At 38.2% G+C, this 22,935-nt stretch overlaps 1 protein-coding gene across 1 annotated transcript; it reads right to left on the bottom strand.

Moving 5' to 3' along the window:
• Positions 1-3,482: 3,482 nt before the first annotated feature.
• LOC128020317 (protein Wnt-10a-like) lies at positions 3,483-19,236 on the bottom strand. Its single transcript, XM_052607154.1, has 4 exons — positions 18,887-19,236; positions 17,924-18,186; positions 15,128-15,501; positions 3,483-5,366 (listed from the first exon to the last, which is right to left on the bottom strand). The coding sequence occupies exons 1-4, from the start codon at positions 19,114-19,116 to the stop codon at positions 4,899-4,901; spliced, it is 1,335 nt and encodes a 444-aa protein (XP_052463114.1). The 5' UTR covers positions 19,117-19,236; the 3' UTR covers positions 3,483-4,898.
• Positions 19,237-22,935: the final 3,699 nt, after the last annotated feature.

The following is a 22,935-nucleotide window of genomic DNA, read 5'->3' on the forward strand; positions in this document are numbered from 1 at the left end:
ATGCTCTAATCCTTGTGAGGCCTATTGCAAATCAACGGACCTTCTCTCTGACTAAGCTTCCCCCCTGCCTTTTTTGTGGTTTCACTGTTTTACAGATTTCCAAAATCTTTATGGGTGCCATCAGAAAGCTGAGAAAACTTTACTGGCATTTAGATGTGCTTTGCAACGCTGAGAGGAAATGAAAGAACAAACTGATGACAAATAGCAAATATTGTTGAGAATTGAATGAGTGTATAATAGACCAAAACTGGATAGTGGTGGGGTGGGTGTGCTATACAATAAGAAAAAAAATCTTAAACAAGCTCGATCCTGCCTGTTCATTTTGAATTTGCACAAAATCACACGCATCACAGAACTACAGAATATCAGGGGCAGCTATCGCATGCAGAGGCTGACATTTAAACAAAGGGTGTTACCAAACATTATTACCATGCACGATCACAAGAAAACCTTTGATTGATAGCATTGATAAAAGAGGAATGTGGCTGATTTCCTCTGCATTATGACGTCAATATTTATTACAGACAAAGCAATAAGCATGTTGACAGGGACATTAAAAAGACAATGACCAATTAGAGTTTCTTTGATACAGAAAAAAAGTTTCTAGAAATGTTCTGTACACAACAGTTTAGTGTACAGATATTATTTATTTATTGATTTGTCCTCATAAACCACCTTCACCTTGTAGTGCCTACGTCATACCCATGTCATTATACAAATTTTTGTCCTCATAAACCACCCAAACAGGTACACACATACACACAGGTTGGTTTTTGTGAAAAGTGGGGACATCCCATATGCATAATGGTTTTTATACTGTAAAAATTGTATATTATATCCACCTACACTTACCCTTCACCTAACCCTAGCCTCCACAGGAAACTTTATGCAATTTTAGATTTTCAATACACTCCAATCTGTGTGATTTATATGCGTTTTGAAAAGTGGGGACATGCGGTATATTGTCATGAAAAGTCACCTTCTCCTTGTAATAACTAGGTCTTTGTCATTATACAAATCTGTGTCCCGATATGTCAGAGAAACGTCCACACACAGATAAGTTGTACTGCTTAATATTTTTGTGGAAATTCATGGATGAATAGAAATAGTCCTTGCTAAATAAGACGATTAAAATCTTAGCTCAAATTTTTAAATGGTATTAGAATTTTTTTTTTTCACTATTCATTTGTTATCATTAAGCTTTTGAGGAAATGAACCACATGATAATTAACAACCTTACAGATATATGATATATTATTAATAAATAATTGCAAACTGCCTATTTTCCAGAATTGATTTTCTTCATGATATCAGGATAGTTGTATCAGACTGACTTTATGTTGACTTTATGTTGACACCAGTTGAAGAACAGACAGTGAAGTGTAGGTAAACCACAATGCAGGGCCTGTTTGAGTGTCCATCTGCCTGCACAGGATCTTTTCATGCTGAATTCCTTTATGTATCTACAAACCATTACCTGCTCAAACATTCATGTGTGGTCTCTGAGCATGTAGGGAGGTCAAAGTGCACTTATGTTTGCAAACCAATAATTAAATGAGCCTTTGCCTCTCAGATCATAATTCCTTTAGCACAACCATGGCCAAATGGTGCACGGGTCTCAATACACACGGTTTGGTCTCTACCTCTCACATGTCATGCTTTTGCTTCAGCTAACATAATAATAATGACTTATCTCTGGCTGTAATAAAAACTGTGTCATTCTGAGCTTTGTGCGGTGTGTACAGTCTCTCTGTCTGTTCTGTCCTGTGCTTGTAGAGACTGGCCCATCACATCAGCTTGACGTGATCCACCCTTGGGGAAAAAAAGCAGAACATTTATTTCACATCAGGCATTGGCACTGAGGTGCTTGTTTTCCATCGGCTGCTTTCCCCAGCTGACCTCTTTTTTTCCTCAATGTCTTTTCAAACCTTTCTATGTGTCCCTAAGCATCAACTTCCTGCACGGAGCGTGCTCTTCAACCGCACAGAAAACAACAGCTTAGTGAATGATGTACAAGACACAATATATGCAAATGAGCTCTTTCTTAGAAGTCACATGGGTATGAGCGTGTGACTGTCAATTTGACTGTTAGTGCAAATATACTGTAAATACAGAATCATAAATCATTTTTTTCTTCTTTAGCTTAGTTCAAACTGAAGCACACACACACACACACACACACACACACACACACACACACACACACACACACACACACACACACACACACACACAAACTTCAATGTGTAGAATTTAGTTTTGCCTGTTTCAAATCAGGTCATCAACTCTTATTGCGCATTTAATAGCCGTGGATCGTTTTTGTAAACAAATTACAATAACTTGCGCACATAGACATCAGAATTATATATATTTATGAAACAACATGATCACACACTTCAAATGTCTTCTGTCCTGACAAAATGACATGCTTATTAAAGTAATAAATTCTAAAAACTGCTGTTTTGGCCCTCAAAATACAGAGCATACAGTTAATCTTAACAGAACATGAAGATTTTCTTCTGTATTTTGTTTCATACAATCAGATGAGTTTTCTTGTTTGGCCAGATATTAATTCACACTTATCTGCTGATTAGAATCGTGATTGTACAGTATAGATGATCTTGTACACTTCTATTTGTGCATTTCTTGTTTCTTATGGAGCTTTATGATATTCGTTATGAGTTATGCCTTTACTATGTTCTTTATGGCAATTAATGATTAAAAGGGTTACTTGTCGAATTTATGCTGCAACATGTTTATATAAAAGCAGAGATGATCAGTTTTGCTACTCTATAAATGTCTCTCGACTGACTCAAACCCTGAGGCATCTCTCTGCAGGCTGCAACAGCGTACTTGTCTTCAATGTTCATGCATGCAGTTCACAAATGAAAAATAGTTTACTTTTGCCAGAGAACAGAAGAAATTATTTATAATTTTCTTTTGCACACACACTCTCTGTCTCTCTCCTGATTTTCATAAATAATAAAAAAAAAACATGCATGATAGGATATATTGGTTTGCATGATGACCAACATATCATTTCTGTATAATATGACCCTGGTTTTCTTCCTTCCTGCTGCACACGCAAAACAGGTGAAATGTGACCCTGGACCACAAAACCAGTTTTAAATCACTGGGATATATTTTTAGCAATAGCCAACAAAAACATTGTCAAAATTATAAAAATAAAAAAAATAAAAATAAAAACATAATGCCAAAAATCATAAGGATATTGAGTCAAGATCATGTTCCATGAAGATATTATGTAAATTTCCTACCGTAAATATATAAAAACTTTTTGAGTGAGTAATATGCATTGCTAAGAACTTCATTTGGATAACTTCAAAGGCAATTTTCTCAATATTTAGTTGTTTTTTTTTTTTACCCTCAGATTCCAGATTTTCAAATAGTTGTACCTCAACCAAATATTGTCAGATCCTAATAAACCATAAATCAATTGAAAACGTATTTATTCAGCTTTCAAATGATATATAAATCTTAATTTCGAAAAAATTGACACTTAAGACCAGGTGCAGGAATGTCAACATCATTCTTTAACCATTTATAATTAAGTTCTTTATTGTTTTACAAATATTAAGTTATCCACAAAATAAAATAACTTATATGTTCAAACAAATTATATCATTTAAAATAAAAAAGGCATATTATCACGCTCACCTCGCACAGTATTACATGTCAGTCATTTTCTCCAGAATAATTGGTCTAAATGTGCAAACAATCAAACTAAATTAAAAGTCAACCGGAATTAACTCGGACAACTCAAAACTCAGCTGACTCTGTATATTTTTACAAATGCACTTTTGATGTTTTGACATTTATTTTTACATGAGAAAAAAAGTCACACAAATAAATAAATATAACAACAACAAAGCAAACCAAAAGAACAGAACAAAATTAGCAGATTAAAACAAACAAACGTTCTTCTTCCATTATGGGACAATGTTTAAAATAACTTGTTGGAGTTTTATTTTTATATAAATTTGAGTGAGTTGAGGGGACCTATAGCTACCACATTACAATGTGGTGATCAGGACGTGATTATACATATATCTAAATATCTATTGACTGAGATTAAAAGCTCTGGTGAATATGTTCCTGTTACAGTGAACAGAGGCACATGCAGCCAACAGTTTGCAGGCAAACAACATACACACAAGCATCTTTAGAGGTTTAGTCCAGCTTCTTTTGTTACCTTTAGTCTCCTCAGATCCTTTTTACAATCTATTTCTCATGAGATTTGTCCATAACCAATGCCCAGATCCATGTAACAGTGTTGTTCTTTCCACGGGTCACCAGGACTGATCCACAGACTGTGCTTTAAAAGCCTATGAAGACCAGTTTACACTTTTGCCAGTTTTAAAGTGGTTTTATGTATATGTATATACTCATTCGGAGTTAATTTGGTAAACTCTTCTGAAAAAATGCTCTGTGCAAAGGTATTTATATTTATATATAGATATATTTATTTCTCTTCTTTATGTACCGGAATCCCATGCATCTGCGTGGTGCTATATTACAGGACTAGGAGCCATTAATTTCTTAAAAAACTGAAACAAAACAAACACTATGTAGTGTCGATGAGTGCTCTGTTGGTAATTTACTCAACAAATATATCCATATTCTTAATTTATTTAAATTAAAAATCCCTTATGAAATTATATGCAGTGCAAGTCCAAAATCAGTCTGAAATCTTGTGCTTGGACCCATGCAGTGCGCAAACACGTGCACACTTCTCTAGCACTCAAAACATCTCAGTCCGCTTTTGTGCTTTCCATTGGAATCATGGAAATGGCAGTCCATTGCAAAAGGGAGGGATTTCTCAGTCTTTCCCTATGTTTAATTTCAGTTTTTGTACATTTAATAGATGATTGCTTATTTCATTTGCAGACGCTGACCCACTCTGTTATCCTGCACTCCTCGCAAACAACGTAACAGCACCAGTGGAACTTGCAATTGCAGCGTTCGCTGCGAGTCTGCTGTAAGATGTTGTGGCCCCGGCCACAGCACAGGCTCTCACAGTTGTCCATTCCCTGGCTGGTCTTGTTACAGATCCGGCCCTGCGTCCCGGCAGAGTCCGACCCAGTGTCCCTCTCGCAGAAATCCGGCGACTTCTCAAAGTAGACAAGATCGTTAGCGTTGGCTCTCCGTCGGTGCGTCGAGTGGGCGTGCTCCACTTGACCTGTGTTTCTGTTGTGGGCTTTGATTAGCGTGGCGATATCGAAGCGATCCTTCAGCAGCGAGCCCACCGTTCTGAACTCTGGAGTCACCTGCCAGCAGGTCTTGAGCTGACAGCTTCCTGATGTGCCATGGCATTTGCATTTCCTCCTCATGTGGTCCACCACAACCTGCACACAAGCAAAACAGACGAGGAAGACATTAATATCTGGAAACCACAGCATCTAGACCATAGCTGGCAATCTAGACCTAGCAAAGCAATGACTAAAGCTGCGTTATTAGCGAAAAATCTTCTTAGCTTTTATTGTGTGAATCACTGATTTGTGGTGATTTGAAAATTATACCGATATTAATAGATGAGTCAATTATGTTTAAGGGTGTAATCAGTCAGGATTTTTTTTTTAATGGTTTAAAAAAAAAAAAAAATTAATAAAAAATATATTTTTAAATCTTTATTTTGCTTTTCATAACAGTGAACTGTTGATGACAACATCTTTTCATATTATATACATCACGTGTAAGAAATGATTCCTCAATCACTGATTTGTGCCATTTTTTAATTACAGAAGGTACAAGTTGTACCTAATCAATAGGTAAACATATTAAGTATCATTAATAAATTCATAAAGCTTAAGTTTTCTTGAGGGTCTATATGGGTTCTTTTCATATATATAAGTTTCTTTTTTCTGCATGTTTCTACATGTTGGTTAGACCGCATGACTTTGATTTGGCTGACAAAATTACTTCAAATACTTTTGTTAATATATTTTAAACTAGAAAATAACAAATGATGCCAAAATATACTTAATGAGTGTTATGTTATTGACAGATTTATTCAGCCAAGTACTGCTCATGCACTTTTTTTTTTCTTTGTGGTTATAAGTTTCACCACATGACATATCAGAGTTGGAGATGAGGATGCCCTACTCACAAGTTCAGACCTCCCATTCTCTCAACAATGCACTCATCTGTCATCCCCAGCTATAAACTTTTAGATCCAATTACCAAGAGGAAGAGGGGCCACCCTCACTACTGACAGATGCCCCAGCAGCCACCCATATCAACAACGCTAGCACAAACATTAAGGTTTAGCAATCCCACATTTCACACTGTTTAGGGCTTCCATGGGATAAAACACAATTTGAACATCTTTAGAGATAAGTTGAGTTTTGTCTGTCAAAACTCAACGGATAAGGTTTTACTGTTCAAAATGAAGTTGAGCTTTTTCATGTCCACTTAGTCATGCCTTATGTTTTTATTTCTTCAGCTCTTCCCTTCCTATGCAGTGGCGTCTTGATCCAGGACATTTTCAGTTTTTGAAATGACTTCAATCCTCCAGGGGCAAGGCCTACTAAAACCGAATGTTCTGATGTTTGGCGGACAACTGTTGCCGTTCACCTCGACTCGCAGGTCACTTTCAGCAGTTGTCAAAAGCATACACCTCCCGTCCCTGAAGATTGTGAATTCTTCAGGCTATGCCGGTGGTTTCTATTTCAAGCTATTAGCCACCATAGGTACGCATGCAAATGAGGCAGGTCTGATTTATATGAATGGCTCAAAGAGTAAAGAGACAGATATGAAACAGATATCACACCCTTACTGAGGCCAAAGATAACAACTATCAATCACAACAATACGCCCACAATGGCAAATCAGGTACTACAAAACTGTTTCCACAAAACACTGACACAAGAATTGCAGGCTGATCGTGCTACGTCTGAGGTGAACCCCCCAGTGGCACTCAAGTTAACTCTCGGTGATGCATAAACAAGGATTAACCCTGTGTAGCACCAGCCTTTTCATCGTTTTAAAGTCGTTTCGGGATTGTTTCGAGAGACTGCAGCCTTCCGAAAGGAAGCCAAATCAGTTCCTGAGGGCTAATGGGATGTGGGTACAGACAAATAAGGTTATTCAAATCCTTTCCCTTTGAGTGCAGAGAACCTGATGGGAATTTAAATGTCACACCTCCAGCAGTTAGGAAGTGGACCTGCCTGCTCTTGCCATGTGCAGCCCATGCTAAGGAATCTACAAGGATAGGTTGGAAGATCTCAGGGTCTGATTGCTCTTCTTCCTCCTCTGCCTGGACTCGGCACCTAAGGGCTGGAGTGGTGTGTGTGCGCGGCAGCGGAGGAAGCGAGGAAGACACTGGAAGTGCTCTCTTGGAAGCTGCTGCCCTGCTTAAGTGACAACAGGTTAATCTATCGGGTGTGTGGAGAGGTAGAGCGTCTGACTGAAGCCTGGCAGACCGTCTAGCCTGAGGAGCTACAGATGAAGTGCAGGAAGCGCAGCTCATTGCTTTGTCTGCCATGTACAGATTAACATCCTTAAAGTAAAGCCTTTCAAGTCTCTGCACTGCCCCGCTGGCACTGAATCAAACTTGTGAACCAATAGGCTTTATCGACATATTTGTTTCAATGTACCTTACAGTTTCTATAGGGATACGTTTTTTTAATGTAGAGGAGCATACATTTACATCACAACTGCATGCAATCACAGGATGTTCTGGAAATCTAAAGAGGGTGTCAGCACAGAACAAACCATATTTCAACCTTACAGAGAGCAAATCTTTATGTTTGACAATTCTTTGGCAACAGCAGATTCACAGTGGAAGAAGAGTTGCAGTTATTCATCAGCATTTGATGTGTACAGCAACATGTGCTGCTCCAAAGGCTACTGTAACACAGCAGAAGCCACTATAAATGGATCTGCAAGCAAAACATATTAGGGCCTATAAATTTGCACATTTTCTTTTCCGACATGCATTGGATGTGGATGTTTTGAAGGGTGTGCTGTAATTTCATTGGTGCAGAGCAAATTGAGAGCCACATCTGGGCCACTTTAATTGAAGAAAAAGTGAGACAGACTAGCCCATAAACTGGCACCAGACTGAGATCAAGTAAAACACATTGGTAGCACATTTGGACCACAGGCAGTAAACAGCAAAACAGTTGCACAGGCCCTCATGTCAGATGCTTTTCCCTTCACAATACATCAACAATGCTAACACTAACATTTAAGCTAAGCAGCTTTTACAACAATATTAAATTATTTGGGATCTGTCAATCAAGACATGGATACAACTGAATATTTTCAAGAATACTATTAAACTGAAACAGCATTTGCAACACATTTAACTTTCTTAACGTGCTGCATTTCGGAGTGGGACTTTATTTTGTTCATCTGGATTTCATTGGGGGTGAAAACTATTAGGGTATGATATTGTTGATAAAATAACTTTTCTCTGTCATCCCGCATTTAAATTAATGAATCATTGCTATTTATTCCCCTTAAAAACATGCTCAAAATTAGTCAGTTGTGTACTATTCTTCCTGTTTGTCTTTTTCTGTATTAAATAAGAGCAGATTTTTCTGAACAAATTAAAAATAATTTAATAATGATTTGTTTAATCTGTTCAGAAAATAAAAAGCACACTTATTTTGTTATTTGTGCATTTAAATAAATACACATCTAAAAATACACATTTAAATAAATAATTGTATAAGTATACTTGATGCCACTATCTAAAGAAATTCCCAGTGAGGGAATATATCACAGCTATTCCAGTGTGGTACAGAATTGCTATATGGTAGCAAGGCTGATTTCCTTTCTGATACAGGGTTTACACATGGCAGTGTTCATATTCCTTAAATCTACTGTACTGTAAACCTACTGCAGATAGTTCATCTGAGAACAAAAGCATCCATGAAACAGCTTAAGTAGCACAGCGAGCACACCCTGTACAGGTGACAACAGATAACAGATAATAGGCTTTAAAACTGCATTATTGGTTTCTTTAAAGTCTGTTCTATGATTCTAACAGTCCAGTCTGTCACCACAAACAGAGACAATCATGTGTGGAACACTTTTGTGTTCAGGGCTTGTTGTCGCAGTAAGACACTGTTAGATAGACTATACGTAAGCTGGAGAGTCCACTTAAGATCTAGGACAAAATGATAACAGGGTGGCTTTACAACATGATCCTCCATCTAATGGCTCTTGATGAATTGCTAAATGTGTATTGCTCTGTTCCTTTGATGTTTTAGAGGAGGCGTTCCACTAAAACCTCAATGTCCCAACACACATCTTCATTAATGTCTCGGATAGATGCGTAAACAGACCGTGATGTATTTGGTCAATTAAAATGTTTACATTTAAATAATTTGTGGTGTATATAGCAAGGAGATGTAGAGGAAATGTCACTAATACTTTAAGGTCAAAACATTGTTCTTATAAATTGTGTTTCTGTACCGTCTCCTGCTCTTTGCTTGCTTTGCTCTAAAAGTAGAAACACTGCCTGGCTTTCCAACCGGTCTTCATTGAGTGGAAGGAGCTCCAATGAAAACATGCAAAAAATAATTTACAACCCCACTAGACGTTGCCATGTAATCGGCAACTACTGCAAACATAATAACATGCCCTGTTCTTTTTGCCCTGCCGGTCCACATGATGTTGCCAGAAGCAGTGAATGGCCAATTCTAAAACAATACAATTAAATCGATCTTCTTTTATGAAGTTTCCTTTCCCCAACCCCCCTCTGTGTTGCCCAGGCCAGTGACAGATTGTTTAAATTTGTATTTGGGGAAGGAAGGGCGAATATCTTTTTACTTCCTGCTGTGTTTGATGTCTAAAATCTTTTGCTGGCTTCAAACATCTGTTCCCAAATAGCCAGCAGCCACTAATTAGAGCTTTTAACAAGACTGAACGTCGTGAGAACCAGAGGGTGGGCATGAGGCGACATGTACATCCCAGAAAAGTCACTACATTCCTTGACGAGTGGCTACCTTTCTTTGGGAGGGAGGTGAGGGAATGTTGGGTCGCAAACCTTGCAAATAAAAAAAAACTCTGTGATACAGAGCGTGTTCCTTTCTACCCGGCCGAGACCCCTACGTCACATCACCCATCTGCCAAAATGATGGGACCCAACTGCCAAAGACAATGGGCTAAAAAGGGAAAAACGTAAATATATCATGAATTTTTTAGAAAATTAGTTTAATTAAAGATGGAGGATTTCTTTCTCATCTTGTTGACACCGACTCAAGAAAACCTGCCAACAGTAACATATTTCAGTAGCAGCAAAGTTTCTTGTCTGTAGGTTTTCTGACAATCAGGTTTGGATGCCAAACAGGCTTACTGGCAGGAGCAGAAGAAATATTGCATCTCTCTGTACATCACACCCTCGCTGGCAGCTTGATCAAACGCCGCGCCTCCTAATTGAGCTTCTCAGACAGAAATCCTGAAATTCCAGCATCCTTTATAGATCACCCAATATAAATAACCATTAATCAGTTTGGAAACTGATAACAATAAAGATCCTTTGAAGTGTCATCTCTGAGTCTTGCCAAAAAAAAATCTACAATGATCAAGGTAATTATCATATTAATTAATTATGAAACTGTGACATAATACATCAATAACACAGATCCTAGAAATATACCAAATTTACAGTCTCTAGAACAATGTGCCTAAGCTTATATAGCGAGACAGAACTGGGCATGATAATTAGTAGAAGTATTTTAGATGGCAAACACAGCTACTATCTTTCATGTATTTGGGACTGACCAAGTATGTTTTGTCTGCATAATCAAGGGAACCAGAAAACTGATGGAATGATACAGAGACAAATTATAGAAGAGGAAGCAGCAAACAATGAACAATCTGTGACTCTGTCTGTGTGAACCTGCCAGTGAAGCCCATGTGAGCTTATCACGGTCATTTACACTTCAGCTCTGTACCGTCCTGATAAAGAGTGACAGCAGATTAATTCATGATGATATCTTACCTCCCACGTATAAAATCCACAGCGGATGAGCTATCATTGTGTGAGGAGAAGCCACACCAAAAGCAGTTTAAATGACTAATTTTGAAGCTAAAAGCAATAGTGAAACTCTTAAAGGGGTCGTGTGATGTGATTTCTCAAATCTCAAAGTCTCAAATCCAAAGAGATATTCTTTATCAAAGTTAAGACTCTGCCACGCTCCCTAAAACGACTCGTTCTAACACGGTCCCACGTCTATGTCACTATGTAGAAATATTTGCGTAAAGCCACCCAAATGTTCACGCAAAGAAAGAAGGCATGGTTTCAGTAACCAAAATTAGTATTGAAGCAGCCATTTCAGGGAGATGCTGTGTGTATCTAGGTGAAAGCACTTTATTTGGAAGTAGATGTATTTAGGAATTTTTAATATTACTTATAACAGCAACACATTTTATGGATGACTGTTTCATGAACCTAGGAGAGGATTTAATTCTGAATTTGGCCAATCAGAGCAAATTGCACTTGTCGGAAGGAGGGACTAGAAAACGACGCATTTGAGAGAGGCGGGGCATAGAGGACATACAGGTGCTGGTCATATAATTAGAATATCATCAACAAGTTAATTTATTTAATTAACTCCATTCAAAAAGTGAAGCTTGTGTATTATATTCATTCATTACACACAGACTGATGTATTTCAAATGTTAATTTCTTTTAATTTTGATGATTACAACAGACAACTAAGGCAAATCCCAAATTCATTATCTCAGAAAATTAGAATATAAATTAAGTCAAATACAAAGAAAGGATTTTTATAAATCGTGGCCTACTAAAAAGTATAAAAATGAAAAGTATGAGCATGTACAGCACTCAATACTTAGTTGGGGCTCCTTTTGCCTGAATTACTGCAGCAATATGATGTGACATGGAGTCGATCAGTCTGTGGCACTGCTCAGGTGTCATGAGAGCCCAGGTTGCTCTGATAGTGGCCTTCAGCTCTTCTGCATTATTGGGTCTGTCATATCATATCTTCCTCTTCACAATACCCCATAGATTTTCTATAGATCGGCCAATTTAGAACAGGGATACCATAGTCCTTAAACCAGGTACTGGAAGCTTTGGCACTGTGTGCAGGTGCCAAGTCCTGCTGGAAAATGAAATCTTCATCTCCATAAATTTGGTCAGCAGCAGGAATCATGAAGTGCTCTAAAACTTTCTGGTATACGGCTGTGATGACCTCAGAAAACACAGTGGACCAACACCAGCAGATGACATGGCTCCCCAAACCATCACTGACTCTGGACACTTTACACTGGACCTCAAGAAATGTGGATTATGTGCCTCTCCTCTCTTCCTCCAGACTCTGGGACCCTGATATCCAAAGGAAATGCAAAATTTACTTTCATCAGAGCACATAACTTTATACCTCTCAGCAGCAGTCCAGTCCTTTTTGAAGCGAGACTCTTCTGACACTGTCTGTTGTTCAAGAGTGGCTTGACACAAAGAATGCGACAGCTGAAACCCATGTCTTGCATACGTCTTTGTGTAGTGGTTCTTGAAGCACTGACTCCAGCTGCAGTCCACTCTTTGTGAATCTCCCCCACATTTTTGAATGGGTTTTGTTTTACAATCATCTCCAGGGTGCGGTTATCCCTATTACTTTGTACACTTTTTTCTACCACATCTTTTACTTCCCTTCGCCTCTCAATTAATGTGCTTGGACACAGAGCACAGCGCTCCTTGTGCAAAGTGTCAATGGTCATATTTTGGACAACTGTCAATTCAGCAGTCTTCCCCATGATTGTGTAACCTACAGAACTGGACTGAGAGACCATTTAAAGTCTTTGCAGGTGTTTTGAATTAGTTATCTGATTAGAGTGTGGCACCGGGTGTCTTCAGTATCGAACCTATTCACAATATTCTAATTTTCTGAGATACTGAATTTGGGATTTTCCTTAGTTGTCAGTTATAAACATCAAAATTAAAAGAAATAAACATTTGAAATATATCAGTCTGTGTGTAATGAATAAATATAATATACAAGTTTCACTTTTTGAATGGAATTAGTGAAATCAACTTTTTGATGATATTCTAATTATATGACCAGCACTTGTAAAATTATGTACAGTATTTGAAAAGTAATGTGTTTTTTCTTAACACTAAAGCATGTAAACATATTCTGTTACACCAAATACACAAAACAATGATCTTTAAAAAAGCCTCATATAACCCCTTTAAAATAGTGCTCAATCAGTAGAGCGTAGCGCTAGGAGTGCCAAGGTCATGGCTTTGATTCCCAGAGAATGCATGAACTGGTAAAAATGTATCTCTTGAAAGCAATGGAAGTTTCTATGGAGAAAAATGCCTGCCAAATTTGTTACCTCAGGACTACACTACTAACTACACTAGCTGACAAACATGCACAGTCTAATATTTGAAGTTTAACTATAACATGGTTGCTGTTAGACTGTGCTGTTTTGCAAAATGCAGTAGCTCACATGATTTGAATTTATAATACATATTTTCAAAAGAATATATCAGTAAAATGTAAGTTATGCATAATGATATGTTCATGGGATACAAATTTACAGTAAAATAAAATTAAACAGCTCAAGTCTTGCCACTTGAGTTTCTTAGAGAATATCTTTCATATCAGAGCAACAATGAAATAACTAACAGAGGCTGTGGAAAAAATGGCAAAACACAAGATGTACTTTTTCACCAGCTCTGTTAGTAGTTGCAATGATGTAGTGACAGCCTTTTTTCAAAATATTTGTAGTTTCTCTCACTCTACATAATAATACATTAAAAAAGGCAAATTCCAACTTATTTTTGCATGGTTTCTGCCTCTGTCTACATAATGCAGTCATCTTGCAACTCCTAACCAAGTTTGGATACTCTTTCCAGTGTTCTTACATCATTTAAGAAGATAATTTAAGAAGTCTATCATTTAAGGCAGATTGTGTAAAAACTGCTTGAGAGATCATTAACAATGATGATCTTTACACAACTGTGATCTCTTTGCTTATGTTTGAAACTAGTTGTGTAAAAAATGCTATATGACATTCTTTACAGAAGTAAACAAGTTTTTAGGATGGGTAACTTGGACTAAAGAGTGAAGAAAAAGCAATAAACAAGTGGCCAGATAACTTAAAAAATCCCTCAGGTCTGTTGGAAACACTGCTCTTAATGCTCCTCATGAAGTTCGGAAAATACCTAGAGCGTGTAAAGATGTTATCAAATCAAAGAGTAAAGAATCTAAAATATAAGACAGTTTTGATTTGATGAAACACAAGTAACAAGCAATGATTCAGAAAGGCCATTAGGATCCATCAGTTCTTTACCTTATCCATGTCCTGTCATTCCTCTCAGTACATTTAACCTAACTGCTCTACAGTGCCTCTAATCTGCCTCTTATTATCTAATTAGTAAAACTAGAGAACAAAGATACAACACCTCCATCTCTTACATCACACATTGCCACCAGGAAGATCTCACTGATCAAAGGCAACACCAGGGAAGGCATATTTTGCTAAAAATCTTAAATGCCTTTTAAACATCCCCAAATCCAAAGATAACACGTTTCAGAGAAGCACATGTTAACTTTTGCTTGAGTGGAGTTATTGCTCATTTAAGTGTTTTGCTGTTGGTAGGTGGTTCGGGGGGTGCGTGGAGATCGGAAAAGATTCATGAGAGCACCTAATTGAGCATAGACGGGGCACCAGCTTGTCTGTTTAGATGCAGGCAGGAGCTCAGGCAAAAGGTTCAACAAACCACTCACCATGCCAGGGCCTCGCTTTAGAAAAACCAACGATCACACGACTCACAAATAAAAATGTTAGGCTTGGCAAAACAGACAGGGATGAAGCTTTCAAGAGCACAGCTGCAACATGAGCGTCCCTTCATGTTTAACCGCCGCTCGGAGGAAATCTGTAGCTTCTAGGTACATCAAAAGGAGAAACTCAACCGCTATTGTCTCCTATAGTACATGGGACACGGTTATAGTATCTCAGTAGAAAAGAAGCGCTCATCTTTGAACACTGCGTTTTAACGCACCTTGAAAGGGAGCGTAAGTTGATCCCTTTGCACTCTTTGGAAATGCAATCCAACACTGCTGATTCATTCAGGCTTAGTGTCACACATCACACACACAGCCAACGTAACGCCGTCTCTCACCTGCCTGCCAACTTTGTTGTTATGAAGTCTCATCCTGGAGTGAATGTCTCTGTATGTCTCACGGGAGTCTAGGAACTCCTTGGAGAAGCGTTCCCCAAACTCTACGTTGGGACTGCAGCCGCCCCATTCCCAGGAGTCCTGGGGGCCGAGAGTGTCGGCGGGAAAGTGTTCCATCACACCGTGCACCATGCCTTTACCCCGGTTGATAGCCTCCAGCTGGAGACGATTGAGTTTGATCCTGAATGCCTCCTCATCCCCTCTGCGTTTCTCGTCACAGCCGCAGGCCTTCAGCTTGCCCATGGCGCAGGCGTTGGACACGGCGTGCACCACACCGGCCGCTGCGATGGCATATGCAAACGCGCTTTCTCTGAAACCTGCCAAAGAGACAATACAAGAAATTATTCAGGCAAGCCTTGCTCAAACGTTGTTTATCAAAAGCCCACCTTGACCCTGGAATTGTTCTCTCTGTGCTTTGTGGAGAAGAATGCTATCGTATTGGAGGAAACCACATGAGCCCTGATGTTTGAAAGCAGTACCAGTATAATCCTTCAAACAACAAGCGACAGAAAGACCTCACAGGACAAAGCTAGTGAATGCTGCACTGCTCTTAAGCATCCAAAGCATACACAATCTGGAACAATGGAGAAGGTGTGGAGGGCTCTGGTTAGCGTGGCTAAGCACAGACTTGCACATCTGTGCACAGGCTCCACGTTGAGCTCAAAAACGTGGCTGCAATTAACCTGGCTACCGTTAGCGGCCGTTTGATCTGCACTAATCACATGCTGCTCATCTGGATTTCAGCTCTCATCCGCTGCACTCTTTACTGGACCTGAAGTGCGGCAGACTTTAAGGCTTTCCGACAAGATTTAATAAATTCCTCAGCAAATATGTTTGAACACATGAGAGCCACATGTAGTAGTAGCAAGTTGTGTTGTTATTCTCATATAAGAATACTTAATTACAGCGTTTTTTCTGTCTTTCTAGGGTTTCCACACTGAGGAAGGTGCCTGCATGTGCTATAGGCTTGTTGAAAACTAATGGTCTCAAACAATAATAAATGGAGGTTTCATAAAAGCAGACTCTCCTGAATCACTTTCGGGGCAGATGGGGAATTAAAGAAGGTCATGCTCAGGAACATGAAAGAGCCCATAAAGGATAAATAGTTTATAGTTCCCTCTGCTTACTAAAATCAAAGGGCAGTCCTTCATAAAAAGACCCTCTTAAGTACACATAAAGTTCCTGTTTTTTGCTGCTAAATCGCAAAAAAAAAATAAATAAAAAATAAAGATACAAAATAAAAGCCTATGAAATTACTATCTTGCCTTTTAAATAATAAAAAATCTGAAAGCATATGAATCTCTCTCTCGACAGACAAACAGACAGATAGATAAATAGCCAATGGAATTCCTAATTCGTCATTTAAATGAGCAAAAAAGGTTCATGTCAAATATCCATACAATTTATTTACATAATATGTATATATACACACATAATGAAAGTCTATTAATTTTGAGTCTTCCGTATACAATTTCTGATGTTTAAATTATGTTTAAAGAAAAAAGAAAAGAAAAAAAAAACACTGTCTGGTTAATGTCAAAGATCTGAGAGAGATTCTATTAAAACAAGAAAGCTTATCATTGACTGTCTATATCCATATGATTTCGAGTGACCACTAATGTTGGTTTATTATAAATTATTATTGAAGAGAAACAGAAATTTCCAAGTTTGAACAAGTTTTAAACTGGCCATGCCCCCACGTCTAATGCAGATTGGGGTTTGTCTTATTAGGCCTGTGTATGCAGCCTCGCCTCAGTGTCCTGTTTTGTCCATCTCTGGCAGCGATTACAAATGACTAAAGCGCCTTTGAGACTTCAATCAGGTGTGAAGCAGTTAGTGTCTGGAATTCAGTGTGTTTTACAAAAATGCTTGCTGATGGCAGAGCTGCCCTTAGGGCACAGAGCAAAGATCTGAGATAGCTGAATGATGTTCAATTGATCATTTCAAAACACAGAAACTCACGCTTATTAAAACACACACCCACCCACAGTGACATATACACTCACGCACAGGAAACCTGCATGCTGAAATACACACACACACACAAACACGACACCAGCCGGTGCTGCTTTTTTTCTGTACAATCCTCTCATGATTCTGTGGGGGGCAAACGGCACTTAGGCACAGGCCAGAAGACACAGACATGGAAATGCTGTTTTAGATTTCCTTCCAAGCCAATGAAAGACCTGGAACAAATCAATCTAACAAATAATTTAAGGTGAGAGGTACGCCCGGCTGCGCTGATGGTGGAGGAAGTGGGAAAATGAATTAAAGATTGAAGGACACTGTCACTTTGGGTTACAGAAACTAACTAAACAGGTTTATGCTTTTGCCACTAAGGGTTGGGAAAAACGCTGAAAGCAAATTCACAGCACTTGCACTGGAACAGAGTAAAATGCATTAACTGACCAGGGAAGCCCTCTTGCAGGATATTTACATCCAATCTTGACATGATATATGCCTATGGCTGATAAAGCTTTCCTACTATCAAGCATTTATGCATGTTTGCAGTATACAAACTTCAGGTTCGCCAATAGTGATCCATTTCCAGCTAACCAAACCATTTTACATATGGTCTAGTTTGTTAATAAAGTACATATACCAACTTTTTTGTACTTCTAATCACCAGCCCCCAAGAGAAGCAAAGACCGAACCAGATTCTTCCAAATTTTTTCCCAGAATGTTCACAAACTAAAAAAGTCACTATTTCACCATGGGTTCATTAGGTTCATTCCTTACCCCTGCTGAAGACAACACTCTCATAGGGGATCTTGTTCCTGGTCTCCAGACTTGAGCAGTTCCAGCGGTGTCCTCTGAACTGATGCTGGCACTCAAAGATGGCGATCTGGATGCCTTGTATGGCTGAGGCTGTCACATCTGGATGCCTCATACATACATCCAGCTGTTTCTTTGTCAGGCCGGGCAGGGTCAAACACACCGTGTTGGCATTGAGAATAGGGTCAAAGGGGATCTTTAGTCCCAGGATCTCGTTTGAGTTTGCCCTAGAAGACAGAATGAAACCTTATCAATTATCCAAATACATCTGCACGAAAAAAGGTAATAAATAAAGAAGTGATAAATAATAAATACCCTGTGTTCTTTTGCATTGTGTAAGTGTTTATGAAATACAAAAGATCCTTTATTACTAGGTCATACAAACCTGCTGTTGCCAAAAGTGCCAAAAGTACAACAGGGTAGCCTAATAATCATGACAATTAAAAATTACACCATGTTACTGGTAATAGATACCATAAGGATGCAGAAAATATGGCATCAAAAATGATTGATTTGATACAATTACAAATAAGTTTGCTTGACAAATAGCAGATGTAAAGCTCCTTCCATAACAGCACATATAAGAAACGTTACATAAAACTATATATGAGCAACTACAAACTTAGCTCATCTATAAACTACTACTAAATTGCAAACTAAAATATAATAACATAGGCCTAAGTAATAAATAATCTGAAAAAAAAAAAAAACTTGGATTCACTGATATTAAATGAAACTCTTAGCACTTTTTGACACTGACAATACATTACAAAAGAGTTAAAACTTACAAAGATGTAAATCCCAAAGCGGATGTAAATAACTTTAAAAACGTCTTTTGTTGTTTTTGAAAGTTTTATGATGCACTTAATGCACAGAAACGATTGCAATCGTTCAAATTTGACACGAAACAACTGAGCAAGTTCTTACCTTTGAACTAGAAGCGACGCCAAAGATAAAGAACAGAAGAGTCGAAATAAAAAGTAATCCATGCTGCTGCTGGTGCACTTTTGCAAAACTCTCTCACAACAGCTCTTCTGCTCGAGGAGAAGATCGGTCCAATACGCGCTCAGCTTTCCAGCGATCAGCTTCAGATCGTCCAAATCTGACGAAGAATAAAATGATGCTGGAGAGTACCAAGCGATGTCGTGATACCTCATTCATGAAACCACTTTACAACTTTTCTGCTGTAGCTATCAGTTGAAGCTTTCAGAATGAATGAAAATGTGAGCCTCCGCTGAGATATCATCTGACACAACTCATGTACACATCAGAGTAACTCAGACTGAGCTATCTACTGTCTTCAGGACTTCTGATGTTTGCCTTATCTTGATGGCACTCAGATACACTTAACTCTCTGCCAGCCCACCTCTACGTCAGCGCACACACACTCACTCACTCTCACACACATACACACACAGCAGACTGCGCGCCGTTCAGGACAAGTGTCTCATTAGACAAATCCCGATTGAACCGATAAACAGGGAAGTTACGACTCACTGGGATGTAAGGGATCGTTCAAGGAGAGATAGAGAATGATAGACTCTAATGAGGTACTTTCATGCTATGAAAATGGATAAAAATTAATGCTAAAGAATTTGACTGAGATAGACGACAAAAATAACATACCAGATAAACATATATCTATAAATAGTACTTAAATGATTTCGAGCAAAAAAAAAAAAAAAAAAATGGAAGCTTTGACCCCCTCTTATATTAAAATAAATAAAAACAAGTACATTTTTATGTTTAACGATTTTATTGTGCCCTTTTATGAATGGTTTTGTGCTCCATAACTGTTAAAATGTTAACACTATTTGGAAATGTTGTCACAAAAAGTCAACATTTGTTTAGTTAACTATATCTTTTATTCCTTTCTATTACATAATAAAAACATTTTTAAACAGTTTTCCAAATATGTATTGTCCTATATTAATTTCACAGTGAATGGTGTTTTAATAATATAAAATACAATGTTTGTCGTATTTCTTTAAACTTACTGTTTATTTTTTTTCTTTCTTTCTTGGTGTTTATACTACCTGGAAATGCAATTATGGACACTGAATTTATAGTAAACCCGTGACAAATGCAAAATACAGCCACATCTTACATGCTGAGAAAGGAGCCAAAAGCCCATTAAAGCTGAAACCTTCCCGCAGCTTTTGTAATGTTGAAATTCCATATGCTCCTTTGTAATTCTTCATTTGAAGACTTAAATGAAGAGTGTGTGCACAGTGGTATCAATAAAGAAAACCACAAAAAGTACCTTCAATGTAGCAGGGTGCATTTAGTCACAGTGAAGTCACAAGGAGGGAGTCGGTACGGTTTAAAACTTCAGTCTTGAATGAGGGTGAACGGCCCCTGCTGACTTCGAATGAATTGATAATGATCTCTGTCTTCAATTAGGCACCATCGCAGCTTAGTTTTTTATTGCTAGCTCATGACGAGTTAAAAACATTACAACGGACACATTCCCACTTGAATGGTTACCAGTAAGATGTCGCAATGTCCAAAAAAACTAAATCCTGCTTCCATCTGGTGTGGATCCTTGCCAAGAATTTAACACATGCTGATTTTAATTGTGTCCTAGTGTCCACTGGGGAACCCCTTTCTGTGTGATCTATTTAATCGTAAAGCATTAAGATAATTTAATAATGACATTTTTTTTCCATGGCTGAACAACACATCTTCTAATCATGAGTTAAATGCCTGAGAAAGACATCATTTGGTAAAAGGCAAAATCATTACAGCAATTTTACATTGATTAATCACATAATGATTTCTGTCTTGTGATGTAATGACTCATATGAGCAAAAAACAGTTTTGTTCATTGATTGTAGTGATTACCAGAAGAGCCGCAAGGCAAAAGAAAATGCTAAATTGGAATTTCCCACGATAAAGAGGTGTGCTGCGAGTAGCGTGCTCTTTTCCTTGCTGAAATGGCATTGTAGATGGTAATAGCTCTTGTCCAAATGGTCCCACCAGGGACATCTGAATTATTCACAGTCCGTTAGGTTTCAGAAGTTCTCCAAGAAATTCTTCCCGAATCCAGAGACAAGAAAATGTCACAAAAATGAAGGAACGTAAGAATGCCTTAAAAAAGTAAAAAAAAAAAAAAAACTATTATGAATTTTTTCAAGCTGTATTTCCCAAATTATGCTTATTGTAAAGAGGCTAAACAATTCCCATTCTTCCTTTAATATTTCCTCCTTTGATGAGCGGGTAAAAGATGTGACAGAACAGAGGATAAACAGATCAACACTGCAATTACTGGGGCTCCCGCAGGACGTCTCGCTAAGAAGGTTTTTAAAAGAATTAGAAAGTTCAACCCCCTGCTGTGGAGCAATGACACATCTGTGGAGAAATGAGTTCTTGCAGGGAAACCTTTCCTTTTTTTCAGGGGAGAATAAAGATGAGCACTGAGCGCTGGTTATTCCCACAGGAATATTGGTCTGTTTTTTGTTGTTAAGCCATTAGTGCATGATGGGAAAAGGACTTTTTGATTGGCCTAATGGTGTAGGTATTGGCTCCTAAAACACAGAAAGTGAGGACACTTAAAGAATAGAGGAAAATAAGCACTGTGTGGTACAGCGCAGCATGCTCAGCTCCCAAGAACCATTGCCCTCTGATCTGCTTGTTGATATGTGGAGATGGTTGGGAGATGGGGATGGTTGTAATCAATTAAATGTTCATTGTGTTGAAGCAAAACATTTGGGGGATTAGAGAAGTTTTGTTATTGACTGTCTTAGCAACCCAAACAAAGAGTGTATTGTGCTGTTTAAGAGATGTCTTAAATTGGCCGCAAAAGATCTTTATAGGCCATGGAATGATGCGGTCTGTTTTGATCATAGTCACATCGTTAGTCAAATTGTTCGCTGCAGTGTAGTATTTAGCATTTATTTATAACATGCAAACTCTCTTTGAAAACAGCACAACAGGAAGTTTTCTCTTTGATGGAAACCTGCTGTTAATTTAGACACTTGAATATTCTTTTCAACAGCGGAACACGATTCCTTAAAAAAATGAACATTGCTATTAGCAACTGCAGATGTCGATTCGATTAATATGTAGATGCAATTTTATTGTTGCTGATGGATCAAATATTTATAAATGCATTTTTGAACATTTGTGTTCTGTATTTAATCACAATGAACTCTGTGACACAATGTATGACTGCACTAGTTATTAAGGAACCTGGCAGACTGGAAGTTAGGACATGATATCTGATGCTCCCCCTACTGGCCCTATTCTTCTCCTATTGAAATAGAGGAGATGTTCGGTTTGTGTATCACAAACATTTTCCACTGGTACTGATATTAAGAGATTCCTGCCATCAGGTACTTGCCCAGCTGCTGAGTTGGCTAAGCAATGGCTATTGAAAAACAGCAGAGCGTTGCTTGTTTTCTTTACCGCTTGGGTTACTGCTCACTATCACTAATTGAGCAGAATTGCACCCGCTTGCTTGCTTTTCTTGGTATTGTGAAGATGTTTGGGTTACTGCAGCAGATGATATGCCTATAAAGGTATGTGAAGCAGGAGAATGTATTAGAGATAAGAAAGCCATTCGCTGTTTGACAGAAATATGCTCGGACAGGATGGCTGTGGGCTGCAATTTAGTATAGCATACTGAAAAACTGCCATTCTTGGAAGCACAGTAGGGTAAAAAGTCTGAGACTACCAGTGAAAATGCTCCTAGTTTGCATTTTTTTTCATATAATATGTACACTCTTAAAAATGCTGGGTTATTTCAACCCAACTTTTGGGTTAAAAGTTGAATGTATAAATTTAACCCAACATTTGGGTTAGTCCATATTTGAACCAAAGTTCGGTTGAAATAACCCAGCATTTTAAGAGTGTACAGTACATATGCGGTAACAAGGAACAGTGCTTGTTATTATCAGTATTGACAGCAGTTGTACTGATAAATATTTTGCAGACACCATTTTTCTGTGATGAATAGAAAGTTCAAAAGAACAGCG

Source organism: Carassius gibelio, chromosome A9 (assembly GCF_023724105.1).
Source record: "Carassius gibelio isolate Cgi1373 ecotype wild population from Czech Republic chromosome A9, carGib1.2-hapl.c, whole genome shotgun sequence".
Taxonomy (NCBI): Eukaryota; Metazoa; Chordata; class Actinopteri; order Cypriniformes; family Cyprinidae; genus Carassius; species Carassius gibelio.